Source organism: Zalophus californianus, chromosome 6 (genome assembly GCF_009762305.2).
Source record: "Zalophus californianus isolate mZalCal1 chromosome 6, mZalCal1.pri.v2, whole genome shotgun sequence".
NCBI classification, from domain to species: domain Eukaryota; kingdom Metazoa; phylum Chordata; class Mammalia; order Carnivora; family Otariidae; genus Zalophus; species Zalophus californianus.
In genome coordinates, this window is record NC_045600.1 from 45595228 (window position 1) to 45612349 (window position 17122).

The following is a 17122-nucleotide window of genomic DNA, read 5'->3' on the forward strand; positions in this document are numbered from 1 at the left end:
TCTGAATGGAACATCTTTTTTTTTTTTTAAGATCTTATTCATTTGACAGAGAGAGACACAGCAAGAGAGGGAGAAGCAGGCTACCCGCCAAGCAGGGAGCCCGATGCAGGGCTCAATCCCAGGACCCTGGGATCATGACCTGAGCCAAAGGCAGACACTTAACCACTGAGCCACCCAGGTGCCCCTGAATGGAACATCTTGTCCAGCCCAGTTCAGATTATCTTTTGCTTAAACACTTTCGGTAGTTTCCTAACTTGTCTCTGAGTCACCGGAGCCTCAGTTTTCCAGTTCATCCACACACTACTACCAGGTTTACTAATCACCTAAAACATGGGTCAAATCCTTTTCTTCTTTACTACTTATAAAATCAGTTAAGTCCTACTTTTTTAGTCAAATAGTCAAGGTTCTGTACATTCTCATTCCAAGTTACATTTTCCTGACATGCAATTTTTCAACTATATCCGACTATTTCTATTTTCTAAATTGAGCCAGATTCTCTCCTGCGTCTGCCTTAGTTCATAGTGATTTTATCAATCTAAAATGTCCTCCTTTCTGGCCCAGTGACCCAGCCCCAAATGTGTAGAAATCGTTTTTACCTTTTATCGCCAATGTGAATGCTTCCTCCTGTGTAGTAGAAGACATGAACAGACATTTCTCCAAAGAAGACATACAGATGGCCCACAGACACATGAAGGGGTGCTCAACATCACTCCCCATCAGGGAAATGCAAATCAAAACCTCAGTGAGATACCACCTCACACCGGTCAGAAAGGCTAAAATCAACAACACAAGAAACAGCAAGTGTGGGTGAGGACATGGAGAAAAAGGAACCCTTGTGGACTGTTGGTAGGAATGCAGACTGGTGCAGCCACTGTGGAAGACAGTATGGAGGTTCCTCAAAACATTAAAAATGGAATACCATACAATCCAGTAATTCCACTACTGGGTACTAACCCAAAGAGTAAGGAAACACTAATTTGAAAAGATAGATGTACCCCTATGTTTACTGCAGCATTATTTATAATAACCAAATTACAGAAGAAACATAAATGTCCATCAATAGATGAGTGGATGAAGAAGATGTGGTGTGTATATATATATATATGCGCCATGGAATATTAGTCATAAGAAAGAATGAAATCTTGCCTTTTACAACAACATGGATGGATCTAGTGGGTATAATGCTGTGTGAAATAAGTCAGAGAAAGACAAATACCTTTATGATTTCACTCATTTTGTGGAATTTAAGGAACACATTGACAAAAAGACAAACAAATAGACTCTTAAATACAGAGAACTAAGTGGTAGTTGCCAAGGAGAGGTGTGGGGGGGTGGTGATGGGTGAACTAGATATAGGGGATTAAGAGTACACTTACTGTGATGAGTTCTGAGTAATATATAGAGTTGTTGAATCACTATATTGTACACCTGAAACTAATAAACACTGTTAATTATACTGGAATTAAAGAAACTTCACACAATGTGGGGAAAAAAATGCTTCTTCCTGTGTAAACACCCTCAGAGTTGGAATTATTCTTTTCTTTACTCTTTTTATTTTTTTTAGATTTATTTATTCATTTATTTATTTGAGAGAGAGAGCACAAGCAGGGGGAGCGGCAGGCAGAGGGAGAAGCAGGCTCCCCATAGAGCAAGGAGCCCGATGCAGGGCTCGAACCCAGGACCCTGGGATCATGACCTGAGCCGAAGGCAGATGCTTAACTGAGTCACCAAGGCGCACCTTTTCTTTACTCTCTTATAGCAGTTTTTCCCTCTATTCATTTATTTTATTCTGCCTCCCCCACAGGATTGTAAACTCTTTGAGTGCAGAAGTTCTTCCTTATTGATCTTTATAGACTTTACAGCACCTAGAATATTACTTAACACAAAATAGTAGCTTAATGAAACTAAGGAGGTCTTCCTCATTCTTCTCATTCTTCGTTTTCTTAGATTTAAGGAAAAAGACGTTGCTTCTGAAAATAGATTTTTAGAATAATTAATGGTTGGCATATAATTAACAAGTAATGCGGATACCATCCAAAACATCCAAAGCTCATGAAAAAAAGACTTTGAAGATAATTTTATTCTCATTTTTACCATGTATTATATTGTGCCCAAATTCTGCTGAAAAACACTTCACCGGTTTTAAAATTTAGGATAACTTTATCATTTTAGGTTGAGAATTTCTTCTGCATGGGATCCCCACTAGCAGTTTTCTTGGCATTGCGTGGCATCCGCCCAGGAAACACTGGAAGTCAAGACCATATTTTGCCCAGAGAAATCTGTAACCGGTTACTAAATATCTTTCATCCAACAGATCCAGTGGTGAGTTCCAGTTATAGATGTTTTTCCCTCAATACTAAATCGTTCCTAAAGACTCTGTAAGAAATATTGCAAGGTACACCTGAACTAATGAGAAATGAGTTCATTTATCTGAGTATATTTTCATAGATTCCTACTTTTAAGACATTTGTGTTTTGGTTAACTTATAGGGCTCAGAAAATACCTTAGAGATGATCTGTTTATGTTATAGTGTAATAGCATAATGAAAAATATTATCTCTGGACAATTAATACCTGGAACGGTATTATATACTTCTTAATTAATTAATACCTTCTTAACTGTTAAACCATTACCAGTTGTGATACCAATAAGCCAGGAACCATAAATTTTAAAATCCCACTTTAAACTCTTCTTTCTTGAAAGCATGCTACAATATTGAAATGTGTCTTGTAGTTCCCCTTAGAAATGAAAATATTTTAATATTATGTGTTAAACATGAAAGAATGGATGAATTTATTTTAGCCTGGTGGGATTATAAAATTTGAGGTTTTTATATTCTCTCATGTTTGTACTGTTAATAATTTTTTAATGTAAATACTCCAGTGATCTTGCATCCAGGTAGACCATTTAATACCAAGTAAGATTTTTAGATGAGAAAAATGCTCCCTTAAATCCTTTTTGGGGACAAGGTTAGGTATAACTAAATTTAAAACAAACCATTTTAAATAGCATTCATTCTCAGAAAAATAGCTTTGTCTTTTAAAAGATCTTTAGCTAGTACCAAGTAAATATAACATTGATTAAATACAAGAATTTTAGAAAATTTCCTATATGTTAAAGAATCAAAAACGCTATATTTAAGAAATAAATTTCACTGAGTTGGAAACTAGTATTAGATTCAAATACAGACTGCACAATCTTGGCCAAGTCTCTTCTGAGACAGTTTGTTTTCTGTATGTTGCAGATGATAATATTTTACCTCATAAGGTTGTTGGTATTAAGTGAAATATATGTGAAAACACCCAGTTAGACATTAAGTATTTCATTAATAAACATTCATTTTACTCATTGCCTTATAACATGAAAGTGAACTTGAGTTTGTAGGGGAACTCTTTTCATTGTATACCCTATCCTGGGTATAATCTTAACTTTGTTATATTATAAAGGGGGGCTCCAAAGTCATTGTATTATTTTAAGTTATTTTTATTATTCATTTTATAGTTTTCCTGTGACTTTTTTAAGTGAGGTTTTTTTTTTTAATAAAGTTTATGTCAGAACTGTGCTAGGCAGTATTTACAAACGTTATCTGTTCCTCAACATCCTTGTGAGGTAGGAAGCATTAATCTCCTTCCTAGAGCTCGGGAAACAGTGTCTCTGAGACCTTGCAACTTAGTAGGTGTCATGCATTTATAAGCAACAGAGGCCGGAATATGAACTTAGGGAATTCTAATTCTAATTGGCCAAATCCATTCATTACCTTTTCTGCTATATCTTCCCTTCTTCACGTTAGACAAATGGTCTTGTATCAGCATGTAATTTGTGCTGTTACTATGTTAATCTATTTGAAAATAGAGTTTACTAAGAGCTTCTAAAATATTACAGATTGACCTTATTTATCATGTTCTAGTTTACTGTTTACCGCTTCAGCTTTGTTGTTGAGACTAACATAAATCTAATTGTTAGATGATATCAGAATACAATAAAAATGAATGTTTCTCTGAAAAACAAATTAACGGGCACTGTTAGCTTAGACCAACGCTAATTGGTTTTTTAATAATCTCATCATTAAGGATATTTACTTAGACCAATTACATATTATTGACAGTAAACAAATAGGAATGCATGTTAGAAATACCTGTTTTTTTAAAATTCCCTAAGGTCTGCTGAATAGAATAAGAGTAAACAGGCAATAGAATAAGAATAAACAGTTCAGTAAAATCCAAGCATTGTGCCTTAATGTTGTGTTTCTTTGAATTTTTTTTAATCAAGGCTTATAGATTAGAACCATTAATACTGAAACACTACAGCAACATTTCACCTGTCCAGATCCACTGGTATAATACTTCCAATCCTCTACCTTATGAGTACATGAAGCCAAGCTTTCTCCACCCAGCAAAAGAACCTACCTCAATTTCAGAGAATGAAGGCATTTCAACAATACCAAGCCCTGTGACCTCACCAGTCTTGTCCCGCCGACACTATGGGGAATCTATAACAAATATAGGCAAAGCAAGTATTTTAGGTAATTTCTCTTAAGTATTTCTTATCAGTAAATATGAGCACTTTTTTAGATAGGCATTAAATTTGGGGTACTTGAAAATACTTTATGTATTACAAAACATCCAACACTTAATCCCTGTGTTTAGAATTAACTACCCTCTCACTGTTCATATTGAGAGCCAAAAGCCCTAAAGGTTCTCTAATTAGATCAGATCTTATAGTTTTAGACTATGAGATAGCTGGATATTCAGGGGAAGGTCTGGGAATCAAGACCCTCAATTTAATCTTGGCCTTGCCACCTACTGTGAGATCTTGGGTAAGTCACATCATTTTTAATGGTCTGCTTCCTCATCTGTAAAATGAAGGAATACTTGAATTCTAAGGGTGCCCCTGCCAGTGAGTTCCCTGATTTGTGTCTTAACAGTCTTTCAAACTGTGTCCATCCTGGGGGCAACAAGATTATTTAATTTCTCTTTAAATGATTGCCAACACCAGCCACAGTGTTTAGTGTAGCCCTGGAGCTCAATTATGTGCCACTTCAATTAGTCCATTGCTCTTGGTTATGGGTTGTCTTAATATAAAATGCCACAAGATGGCACTATAAATAGGCTTTTCATTGATATTTCACTTTGTTCTACAGATTGTTTATGATAGCTTTTTATAATATTCACCTAATTTTAGTAGTAAAGCATATCGATAATAAATACATACCCATGTCAATGGCATGGTTCTGTTATTAAAGTTTTTAATCTTACCAAACACTTGAATAAACAATGATCACTTGAATAAAATAGAATCTTTATTCTATTTTTTTGTAAGCTATATTCCTACAGTTTGTACAACTCTCATTCTATTCAACACCATTTTTACTTAGAAACCTACAATATAAATTGCAGTTTTCCTATGTTCCCACCCTGGAAAAATATGACTAGGGCTTGGTTCCTCTGCCAGTTGGCTGTAACTGTGGATAGTGCTCTGTAGCTTGGTATGTGGTGTAATTCAACAGACTGACTGCCCTGTTTTGTGAAATACAGGGGCCGCTAGCATTGGAAAGGGCCTTGGAGGAATGTTGTTTTCAAGATTTGGACGTTCATCTACGTCACAGTCGTCTGAGGCATCAAAAGACTCAATAGAAGACGAGAAGAAGCCAGTTACCTCACTTCCCACGACCACTGTTGCAACACAGACCCTTCCACACAGCAGTTCTGGCTTTCTGGATTCTGCATGTTAGTTCATACTCTTCTTTCCTTACATTTATACCCTATCTCTTACAACTTGAGGCAGAGAGGATTAAGATACTGATAGGAGCAGTCAACTCTAAATCTAAAGCATAAGTTAGCTTTTAAAGAAAAAATGCTTTCCTTTGATTATATTTTTAAGTGTAATTCCCAGGTAAATGCAGTATTACTCTCTGCATTGGTGACTTAATAGTTAAGAACTATTAATAATCAGGGCCTGGTGGCAAGGTGTCTTAAACATCAAGTATAAAACAAATCTCTTTGGGGTGAGCACCCCCTGATTTTTATGAAGTAGAGTTTTTATAATATGGCCTTAAAAATTCATTTAACTGCTTCAAACCTATGCTGTGTATATTCTTGATACTTTTTAAAAGCTACTATGCCAAAACCATCCTCCTGCTAATTCCACAGTTCCCTTCATCCAACCAAATTATAAGACTTTCAAGCTTATATTATTGTATTGGATCTGCTGTATGGCTTTCAATCCTATCCCAGCTACCTAGCAAAAGTAGATATTCAAGAAGTGAGTGAATGAATGGATGGTTATGCTGGACTTAGCATTACCATGGAGCTTTATTTATTTTTTCCAGTAGATTTCTAAGGTTTAAGATCTTGAATAGTTGTGAAACTCTTACACATTTATTACATATATCTAATTCCAAGGGTCTAAATTTGAACCTTATTTTTAAGTGTCCATTAAAATAAGACTAGTAAGTCCTGTTTTTCCATTGATTTACATAAGGAAATGTGGATTCTCAAACTAGCTCCTTTTTGTAACTATAGCAAGCAGAAAGCTTTCCTTCCTTTGTCAATAAATGTTTAAGCAGATTTTATTTCAGATACTTGTAGCCTTATTTTCTTGCTGTGTCTGCTGCTCTGAATTTTAAAATGACCAACATCCCTTGCCATCCATAAAACGTACTTAAAAAGGAAACTCAGGTGTGGCAGTCCTAGAGGCTGGATCTTTCTCCACAGTCAACCCCACTCCAAGGAATTATCCTGGACATTCCTGACTTGGACATTCCTATTTGGACCAGTAACATTTTTTTAACTTAATCCTATTTATGTCAGACTCTGAGTACTGAAAATTTTATAATTGTAAGCCTTTTGAACACTGCCTAGAAAATTCATTTTAGACTTTGATATTTGTACATAATTCATTTTTTAGTTTCTTACATAAGTTCCTATACTATTGCTGACTTGAGCTTTTACTTCTACTTAATATCAGAAATGTGACTGTAAAAATACAAAATTCTATTGTGACATGCCGAGGTCAAAACTCTAAGCTTCCGAGGAAAAATACTTTCAAAGAATTTTGTAAGATGGCAGGTAAAAAGTCACAATTCCTTGTAATGTTAATGCCCCCGAGAAAGGGTGATGAAGACATAAAGAAAGAATCTATAGGATCTGAGGGAAGAAAGCTGTTTTTTAGGTCTTTTTATGATTTAACATAGTAATTTCAAAATGGTAATAAAGAAACCTGTCTCTTTTTTCAGGACAGCAGTTTTAGAGGTGCTTAGCTATATTGCATCATTATAGTTTGATAGCTTAACAATATACTTTCTGTCATTCTTGCAATTCTTTGTTGGTCCTAATGGTAAATACCTTGTTGACTATAGACTCCACTAAATATGAGCTAATCATGACTCTTGGTTAACATATATTTATCTCTAGACATCGATGTAGCTATTAAAATTAAACTATAGAATTCCACATTTTAAACCAAATTCCCAAGATTTGCCTTACTAATTCTCAGACTTGCTTCAATAATACACTTTTCTATGTAATCCTGATTTAGACATTCCTTATGTCATACTTGCTGTGTCTTGCAAATCATAAAGCCTTTCTTCCTTAAATCTTCTTTCTGGAATTTGGTCATCATGACTAGGTGATTCTGGCTTCCTTCCTTCTTTCTGCTCACACTGATTGCCTCAGTTCTTCCTGATAACCTTTATTCTGAAGCTATGGATTCTCTTGCTTTTTGAAGATAAGATGGACACAGACTTTGAATTCATGAATCAATCTGGGTTTCTCTCTTTGAAGAGTGTGTGTGTGTCGTCCACTGAAACCACTTTATTGTCATTGAGTTGAAGCATCTTAGATAGCTATTCTTCATGTCTTTCAAAAAGTCCAGGCTTATATACAGTGGTTTTATGGTTCCATTTCTTGTACTCCTCTGTGTTTGTAACATACTATAAAAAAAAAAAAATCTGTTTCTTTTAGCATATTTTGCCTCTACAAATTTTGGAGATATCTGGTTGTTAACAGATTATGACATTGTATTTCAAAGTTGATTATGCTTATATTTTCCATGAAAGAGCTCTTCATAAAAACCAAAGTGTGTACTTCTTTATGTATGCTAGGTTTAATCAGCATATTTGGGAGTAGTATTCTAACTTTTGGCCACTACATCATTGAAGGCCCTTTGTAACCATCAGCCAACACTTTACAGCATCTTGTGTTTTTTTTTCACAGATTTCAGACTTCAGGAATCGTTCTTTAATCTCCCACAACTTCTTTTTCCGGAAAGTGTAATGCAGAATAAAGATAATACCCTCGGTATGGTATATGTCAGGAATAGCGCCAGAATACTATGAAAATGATCTACTTAAAGGTCTTCTGCTCACTGAAAAATTGCATCAATTCTTCTGTGAGATCAGCTTGAATGTCACCATTATAGACTATTTTATATATATTTTCTTCCTGTATTTTCTAATCTTTAGTAGTAGTGGTCCTGAAACTCAAGTATTGATTAGCCACTCACCATGCTAAAATGATACTCCTGTACGTTCCTACAAAGAAGGAACCTTATAGAGAGGGAAGAAAAGCATTAGTCTGATTTCCTTCTTTATTGTCCTAAAGGCTTCAGAGAGGTTCACTGTTCTTTTCATGTAAGACATTTAGATATAAAAAGGTTTCGTAGTATGAGGTATGCAATCATTCCCAGTTATTTCACATGTCAGTAACATTACTCCTTAGGGCTGTAGGTATGCACAAATATTCAGCCTTCTTTAAGAGGGGTAGTGTTGTTTTTAAAAATTAGTGGTTTGGGATGTAAGAGATATTTTCAGCCTTTTAATTTTCAGCAGATTCTAAATGTATCACTAAGGATTTATCTTAGTTTAAAATCACTGTATCATTAACTTTCATTCCTTTCTCCACAGCTCCTCTCTCTTTCCTTTTCCTTTTTCTTTGTTTTTTAATATTGGATTTGTCTTTAACAAAAAATAATGTTACAAGTTTTTCCTTGGATTTTTAACCGCATCTAATTTTACAACTTCTTTGTTTAGCTGCTAATGTCCCATACTTTTTTTTTCTATTTTCAAAGAAAAAAAAAAAAAAACTCTTACTTGGTTAAAAATTCCAGAACAATATTTTAATATAACAAACTGATTTGGGTTTTTTTTTGCTCCCTAGCAACAGTTTGTGTTGCTGTAACTTCATGAATTTTCCCCATAGGAATGATATATAAGTGCTCTCTTTGGCCCCACTCATGTAAATAGTCAAATCCATGAAGAAATTATTTGATTTGTGCATTTTGCATATTTAATTGGATGAAGGAAAATTAATCCACTCCTTTATCGTGCATTCAACTAGCCCTTATATCTACCATCTTAAAACCATCCCAACTATCTAGGCAACTAGACCACTAATCATAACTACACCAAACTAAATCAAATGGTAATATGTGTGTGGCTTCTATTTCTGTTCCCCTGCTTTTTTTCATTTTAACAATTACTTGTTAAAGGTTTACCATGAGTCAAGGTACCAAGCTAGTCACTAGAAAAGATACCAATATTAAACAGACTTCAGTACTGCCCACAAAAATGTAAATGCTGGTGTTGAAATTAAATATTTTCTAGAGAATATATATATATTCTAGTAGGGAGGTGAATAGCTACATGAATAATTATAGTATATGGTAGAATATGATGAGCCACATAACAAAGGTACAGGTAAAGGACTCTTGTCGGTTCTAGGGAATGAGAAAATGCTTTCAGGTAGGAAAATCATAAAAGGCTCCGTGGAAGTAGGATTTGGACATGCAAAGATAAAAAGATGTTTCAGGAGAAAAAACAGCATAAGCAAAGCACAGGGTATGTAGAGAACCAGAAGTTAGTTAAATGGAAGGGAATAGTTATAAATAGGATTGGAAAAGTTTCTTAAACCAGATTGTAGAGGGTCCAACAAATCTGGCCATCTCCTGGAGTTTTTTGTATTCAAGATTTACCCATAGAGCCTACATTTACCCATAAAGCCCATCTGTTCTCAAACATGAGGTATTTTGAGTATCTTTCAAGGATAGATTAGTATTGGGAAATTATTTTGGCAGATATGAAAACTGATTACAAAACTCATTTTAGAGTTTTTGTTTTTGTTTTTTTAAGATTTTATTTACTTGAGAGAGCGAGAGTGAATGAAGGCGGGGGTGTGACAGGGAGGAGGAGAAGCAGACTCCCCACCGAACGAGGAGCCCGATGCGGGGCCCCATCCCAGTACCCTGAGATCATGACCCTAGCCCAAGGCAGATGCCTAATGACTGAGCCACCCAGGCACCCCAGAGTTTTTGTTTTTTCAAAGAAAGGACAGTTGGAGAATATTCTTAAATATATTTGAAATTATAACAATTCACAAAATATAGATATTCCTTGAATGTCAGACACCTAACCACATGAAATGTATAGCTGAACTGAGGTAGCACAAAAATAGGAAGACATAATATACCAACAAGAACTCAGCATAATCTTTTTGATTATGAAAGAATCTTTTGCCAGCCATTTGAAAACACAGTTTCCTTTACTAGTATTTTTCTTGGTGTCTGCCTGTAGCCAAAAATAATGCAATTATAACCGTAATTATTACTTAAAATAAGATAACTTTTTCTTTTAAGATTTATTTATTTGTTAGAGCGAGAGGAGGGGGAGGGGAGAAGAAGACGGAGAATCCCAAACAGATTCCCCACTGAGCGCAGAGCCCAACTCAGGGCTCTATCTCATGACCCTGAAATCATGACCTGAGCCAAAACCAAGAGTTGGACACTTAACTGACTGAGTCACCCAGGTGCCCCCAAGATAACTGTTAAGATTAAGTTTTTGAAAATTTCTCTACAGGAAAGTTAAGATGTTTCCATTAAAACAGTAGAAACCTGTCCAATTAGTACACATTTTAATACTAAGATGCTCACTTTCTGTTCACACATATTTTGTTTAATACCATATCCACGTGGACAAGCCTTGTACAGAGAGTTCTCTGATGAAAGCACAGTACTGATGACACTTTACCTCCATACTTCATAAATTGCAGACATTCACTTTGGGGAAACAGGCCTGTATGCGAGACTCCCCAGAAAAGCAAAGAATCCCTGTTTTAAAGCAGTATAAGCAAACTGCTAATGATTGTTAAAATCTAACAGTCTTTTTCTCAGTTTTACTTCTCTTCAGTTGTTCAGGATCTCAGTCTTTGTGGATCGAGGAATTCTAGCCCTCAGGCACTCAGAAGAAAGGACAAAGTGATGATATTACGTTCTCCTTTCTCTTTGACCTAACTCGGTGAGAGAAACTAGGAAAAAACTACCAGCTGTGTTGTGCCACCCATTTTTGATATTTTAATCATGAGAAAGTAGGTCCAAGGCAGTTCCATATAGATTTGGGCCTACTTTGGCCAAGAGCACATCTCACAGCACATAAAGAATGGTACTGCCATCTAGACCCTTGCTCCCCTGCAAATTCTGTGATCTACATAAAAGGGAGAGAGAAAATGAGACCTGGGCCCACCTAATTGCATCTCTCCACCAGCAGAACCAACACATGTGAGGTCAGCTGCACTAGCAGCCAGACTGCCTGTTGTAAATCTTTTAAGGAAAATGAGAGACTAAAACTGATTCATCGGGTACAGGCTGGCTACCTTACATTAGTCCCATTTTGATGAGGACAGATTACAGATAAATAGCAAGGGATAGGAAGTCCCTGTAGATGAGAAGAATGACAAAGGCTATAATAGGATGATAAATTCAGCATTTGAGTGTCTAGTGTATGAAAGGCAGTGTTTCACGACAGTAACAGCATTTAAGAATAAATGTCAGGGACACAAAATCAAAGCCAAATAATACTTGCTATAACACAAAAAGTTTCCCTTTCTTTGACTCTAAAACAACAATTCGACTTAAGACTGTTAGACTAGGAAGACATTCTACAGTAGCATTTTAAAGTAGAAATTATAACTTGGTGGTCTTCGCCGATATGAATGTGTATTTTTCTCATCTCTTCTGTTTCTCCTCATATTTCTCCTCTTCTCTTTATAACTAACTCCAGTTTGACTTCTCTTCATCATGCTTGAGAATTCCAGTTTCCTCTTTTTTCATCTTCCTGTCTGTTGTGCCAGAATGTGCCTACAGATCAAACTCAAATGTCCCGTGGAATTCAAAAGACAAAAGATTCAGACATTACTACCCCACAGTTCCACATATGGATTTCAGCTATTTCTGATGTATTGTGGATTAGCTTATTGTAATTTAAATGAGAAAAATAGCAGTTTAAAAAAATTATAAAAGGCCTGTGTCAGTATATTTTACAAGTGTTTTATAACCTAATTGGTATTTATGCTGCTTAAGGTAATCTTACCTGAAAATGTATAGGTAGATCCATGGACTTTCCTTATCAGAAAAGCATAGTTGAGTAGAAAAGTAACAACTATATGCATTTTTAAATCACCAGTGGCTTTTGTCACAAAGTACCTATTTAAAATAAGCATTAGCTAAACATTTATATGAAAGCATTCTCTAAAGTGAATACGATTTTCTATGTGCAATTACCAAATTCAGTGGAAAGCAAAACCCAACTTTTGTTGCAGCCACCTTGATATTTGCCACCTTTTACTTTCCACATCTTCTGGCACTCTGAACAAAGATCTGAGTGTTTTTTTGTTTTTAAGAGAGTTCCTTCAAAATATTATATAGCTCAATGACTGTTTTAAAGGAGTTCCTAAAGATCGAAGTATTGTTTTTCTAAGTGTTTTATCTCTGAGGACTTATTAAATGAATCCTTGGTAATTCTATGATAGCCTCAATTTTTCTCTAACGGGTATTGCAAGGACTTTCTGTGGGCTTTAGAAAAAGACTTGATTGAATTCACTGATTTGTTTGAGGACAGCACTGTTATAAATGAAGTCCTTCCTCCCAAGGATCACCACTGTTCCTCCCAGTTTAACTGTCCATCCAGTGGATTCTTTATCGATCATATATTTTGTGAGCACTTGTATGTCCCAGGCACATGTGAGGCCCTGCTGATTGCGTGGGGACCAGGCTGTGTGACAGCAGCCACATGGGGAGTCTAGGGCTGCAAAAAGTCACCACCGAACGAGGTGATGGATAGGCCCTCCCCAGGGAAGGAGCCTTTGAGTGACCTGTGCACCCCCACAGACATTATTGCATATGAGCTTGGCGAACAATTTTGCGGGAAAGCTGTTTTCCTTATTTTAGATTAGGAACAAAAATTAAATGGGAAAGCTAAGATTTGAGCCTAATTTCTTTACTCCAAATATACTCTGTGATACCAAGTGAATTTTTTTGTTTTATTCCTTTATTATTCCATATTGACCTGAGCATACAAAAGAAAGGACTCCACCAAAGAGAATCCTGAGCTGTTGAGGCTGCTTTGGGTGTTGTGTTTTTTGGGGCTTTTTGTTTGTTGTTGTTGTTGTTGTTTTGTGGTTTTCCCCCCATAAGCTTAGAGTGGAAAGTCACTAAAGGAAAAAAAAGATAATTAGGAAAATCACTTCTATTAGCTAAGTTTTTGTTCTCAACTCTAGGTGAAGTCTATATAGAACATATTGTAATACTTACTCCTTTGTGTGACTTTTTCTTTTTAGTGGAATTGGATCACAGAATTGATTTTGAACTCAGAGAAGGACTTGTGGAAAGCCGCTACTGGTCAGCTGTTACGTCGCATACTGCCTATTGGTCTTCCTTGGATGTTGCCCTCTTTCTTTTAACCTTCATGTACAAACATGAGCACGACAATAATGCAAAACCCAATTTAGATCCAATCTGAACTCTTGAAGGACATTAATGGCCCAAAACTGATTTCTTTCTGTTAAAATATGTGTGTCAAGATATGGACATATCAGGTTTAAGTGTGTTTCAGTTTTGTTTAGGGCAAGAAACATTTAAATTTAAAAGCACTTTATTTAAAAAAACAAAAATATTTTTTCAGTCTGAAAGAAATTATTTACAGTTTTCATCATTTTAATTATGAGTCTGACAGAACCCCCTGCAGAAAATCAAGCACGACCTGGAATTGAGTTTGGGTTATAAATCACAATCTAATTTCTCCAAATATAAAGGCATATTAATGAGTTGAATCTAATGTATTAACCAAAATATGTTGTAAATCTAAAATGGCCAAGGTCCAGTGTAGTCTATGTAAAGATCACTGGTGATATCACTGTTGTAGATTCCTATGAAAGCTTCTATTTCCATAGTTCTTTGAAACAAGAGGATGACAGGTTTCAAGTGTTTCGAATTTAACTTGCTTAGAAAAATTAATGCTAAAAAAGAAACAATGAACTACTGTATTTATAATTTATTACCTCTAACGGCTTTATTTCAATATATGAAATATGACATTTTTAAAATGTTTCCTTTGAACAATTTAATAACCACCTTTGTTTTCTATAGCATTAAGACCCTTTTTTCCTCAAAACTCCATCTTTATACTCTTCAGATGAATATATAGACACTGTGGCATACTTTCAGTATTTTTTTCATTAAAAACTTGTGGTTTCACATAATTAACACTAGTTATTTTGAAAAAAATGAACTTTTTACTATGTCACATGTACCTCAGAGAAAGCTAAAGTTTTCTAAATTTGACACAAAGTACTCCATCGTGGCTACATTTCATTAACTTTATTGGACAATTAGTAAACAACTTTGGAGTAGTGAGTACTACGACTATTTTAAATATATAAACATCGGTGTGCCAAACAATTAACATATATAAAGGGATGGAGTGCCACTAACACATTTTACTTGTGAAGTGTTTAAGAAAACCTGGTTGAGACACAAGACACATAGATCAGGATTCTAAGGCACTGGGAGAGTTTTCCTCCACTGTGATTGTCTCCACAGTGCTTCTCATCTGAGGAGCCCAAAGTGCTTTAAGACTCAGTCATCTATGTGGTAGCTCCTTGAGGTAAGTAAATGAGTGTTTTTCTCATGTTACGTGTTAATACACTAAGGCACCAAAACATTTTAAAGTGCCTTGAATTAGATTACAGAACAAACAGAAGAGCTCAGATTGAGGCTAGACTATATTCTTTTATATGCTGTAGTGACTAGTAATTCACATGTGACCTCTTAGTTTGCAAACAATAATAATCACAGAAGTTGCAATGCGTAATTTGGAGAAGAGACTGTGAAGCCAATATTTTACCCTACCTTTCGAATATGTTCTGGGGTTCTCACATATAGAGGAGAGTTACTTAGAGGAGATCATCTCTACCCCAACCAACCCTCACTTCTGAGTGGCTTCTACTAGGTTCCACTTAAGGTGCTTTCTTCACTTACCTTACAAGGGTTTTCTTAGCTGCCCAGTTGGATCAGTTGCACATCTCACCTACTCCTTTCTTTACAAAGTAGTGCAATCCATAGGCTCACCTATAGGTTTTCCTACAGCACCATCAGTCTTCTTGTCTATTCTGGCCTTTCATTGAATTTGCACAACAGAAAGCACTTCTTCTTAGTGCTTAAAAAGATCCCAAGGCTCCATGACCAAATATGTGACTCCCCGAGAAATGCTTGCTATAAAAGGCTTTTGATGAAATCTTAGCAAAGCTGAAGCAGTCTCTTTCGAATTTAGAGATTCCTGTGAACTCAGGTCATTTTCATACCCTAGTTTATTTCATAAGTCTAATTTAGTTCTCAGGAAAATTAAACTCCTGTCTCATATGACTGTATCATTAAAGGTACTTGAGCATATGTTGCTGTAGATGGTGTGACACTCAAATGTTTAGGAGCTTTAAGGGATTCATTCTTAACCACTAGAATGCAAAGAGCCCTTTTTACCTGAGAAGAGTAGAGTCTATCAAACCTTTTAATTTGCTATTGAGTAAAAAAAAAAAAAAGATACAGCTATTGGCTATATTATCTGCTTCTCATTTTTCATGTTGAGGAAACAAACTTAACCATATGGAGTTTATTTGAATTCTTGAAAAGAGCAACACTCCCCCCTTGGCAAAATGAGATATTCTGGATTACTGAACAGGTATTTTGTTTTCATTATTTCATCAGTAGAGATGGTGATCTTGATTTGATAGTACTCTTCTTGTTTCCATGTCTCTGCATGTTATCATGGAATGTACTTGTATATACTCAAGTAATATACAGAGTATGTGTAATTCTGGCTTGATTTAGAAGCTAAGTCCGTTACTGAGTAACATTTTGCAACTTTATTCCAACAAGTACTAAATTGGCCAAAAAGTTCTGTTTTTGATACCATTAAAATTTTATTCTCTATTTTGTGTACATGCTATGATGATTCTTCTGAGTATTGGTCAGATCATTCAGTTTTAACCTAGTTAGGGTCCCAGGAATTATCAAAACTTAGAATAAGAATGTTTCAGATTAAATCTTCTTATTTTTACTTTGAAATTAGCTTTTGCTAAAGCCTTTTGTTAGTTCATAACTTTATTTTCAGCAGGAATTATGCTTATGTTAACAATCTATCGTTACTGTATTATAGAATATAATTACAAAATGCACTGGAACTACCCCTTTATACGTGAAGCAAACCGTAAGAATCTTATCTTTTACTTCTTCCTATTAAATAGCATCTGTCAGCTTTTGGAAATTCTCAACGCTGCACATGTTCTGTCGAAGCCTTCGGACAGTGACATGTGAACACTTGTCCTCACCTCTTCTCTCTGTTGTTTCCTCCTTGGGGGCTGAAGTGTCCTGGTCTACACGGCATTCACACACCATATGCCTGCTTTGCATTTCCCTGAAGAGTAGACAGGGAAAGGAAACCATCAGTCGTGTCCCAGTCAGTTCACCCTTCATTTCAGTAATGGCGCCTGAGCCCCTTAAAGTAGAGCAGACCAGACCTAGAGATTTCACTGTAAGGTCTGCAGTGAAGGAAAAACAATTAAATGGCTTTCTTGTTAATCAGGTTGGTTAATATTTCTGTCTTCTCAGCTACTACATTTGGATAATTGAGAAAGTTAATTTGTGTGTCTTAACTGTTTCTTTTAATACTTTTTATTTAATCTCTATACCCAACGTGGGGCTCGAACTCACAATCCCAAGAGCAAGAGTTACATGCTCTTCTGACTGAGCCACCCTGGCACCCTTGTCTTAAAAGTATTTTTCAACAATCTTGTTGGCATTG

The 17122-nt window shown here is 35.6% G+C and overlaps 1 protein-coding gene across 5 annotated transcripts in view; it reads left to right on the top strand.

The window, feature by feature from the left end:
• Positions 1 to 16251, top strand: part of DDHD1 (DDHD domain containing 1) — a 95212-nt gene extending 78961 nt beyond the window's left edge. For 3 of the 5 annotated variants that reach the window (XM_027570090.2, XM_027570091.2, XM_027570093.2), the window contains 5 exons: positions 2173 to 2322; positions 4270 to 4522; positions 5535 to 5726; positions 8214 to 8297; positions 13605 to 16251. In XM_027570090.2, coding sequence (XP_027425891.1) covers positions 2173 to 2322; positions 4270 to 4522; positions 5535 to 5726; positions 8214 to 8297; positions 13605 to 13786 — 861 coding nt within the window. In that variant the 3' untranslated portion in view covers positions 13787 to 16251. The remainder of the gene's footprint in view (positions 1 to 2172; positions 2323 to 4269; positions 4523 to 5534; positions 5727 to 8213; positions 8298 to 13604) is intronic. The other 2 variants (XM_027570092.2, XM_027570094.2) reach the window with 1 other exon arrangement.
• The last annotated feature ends 871 nt before the right edge of the window (positions 16252 to 17122 follow it).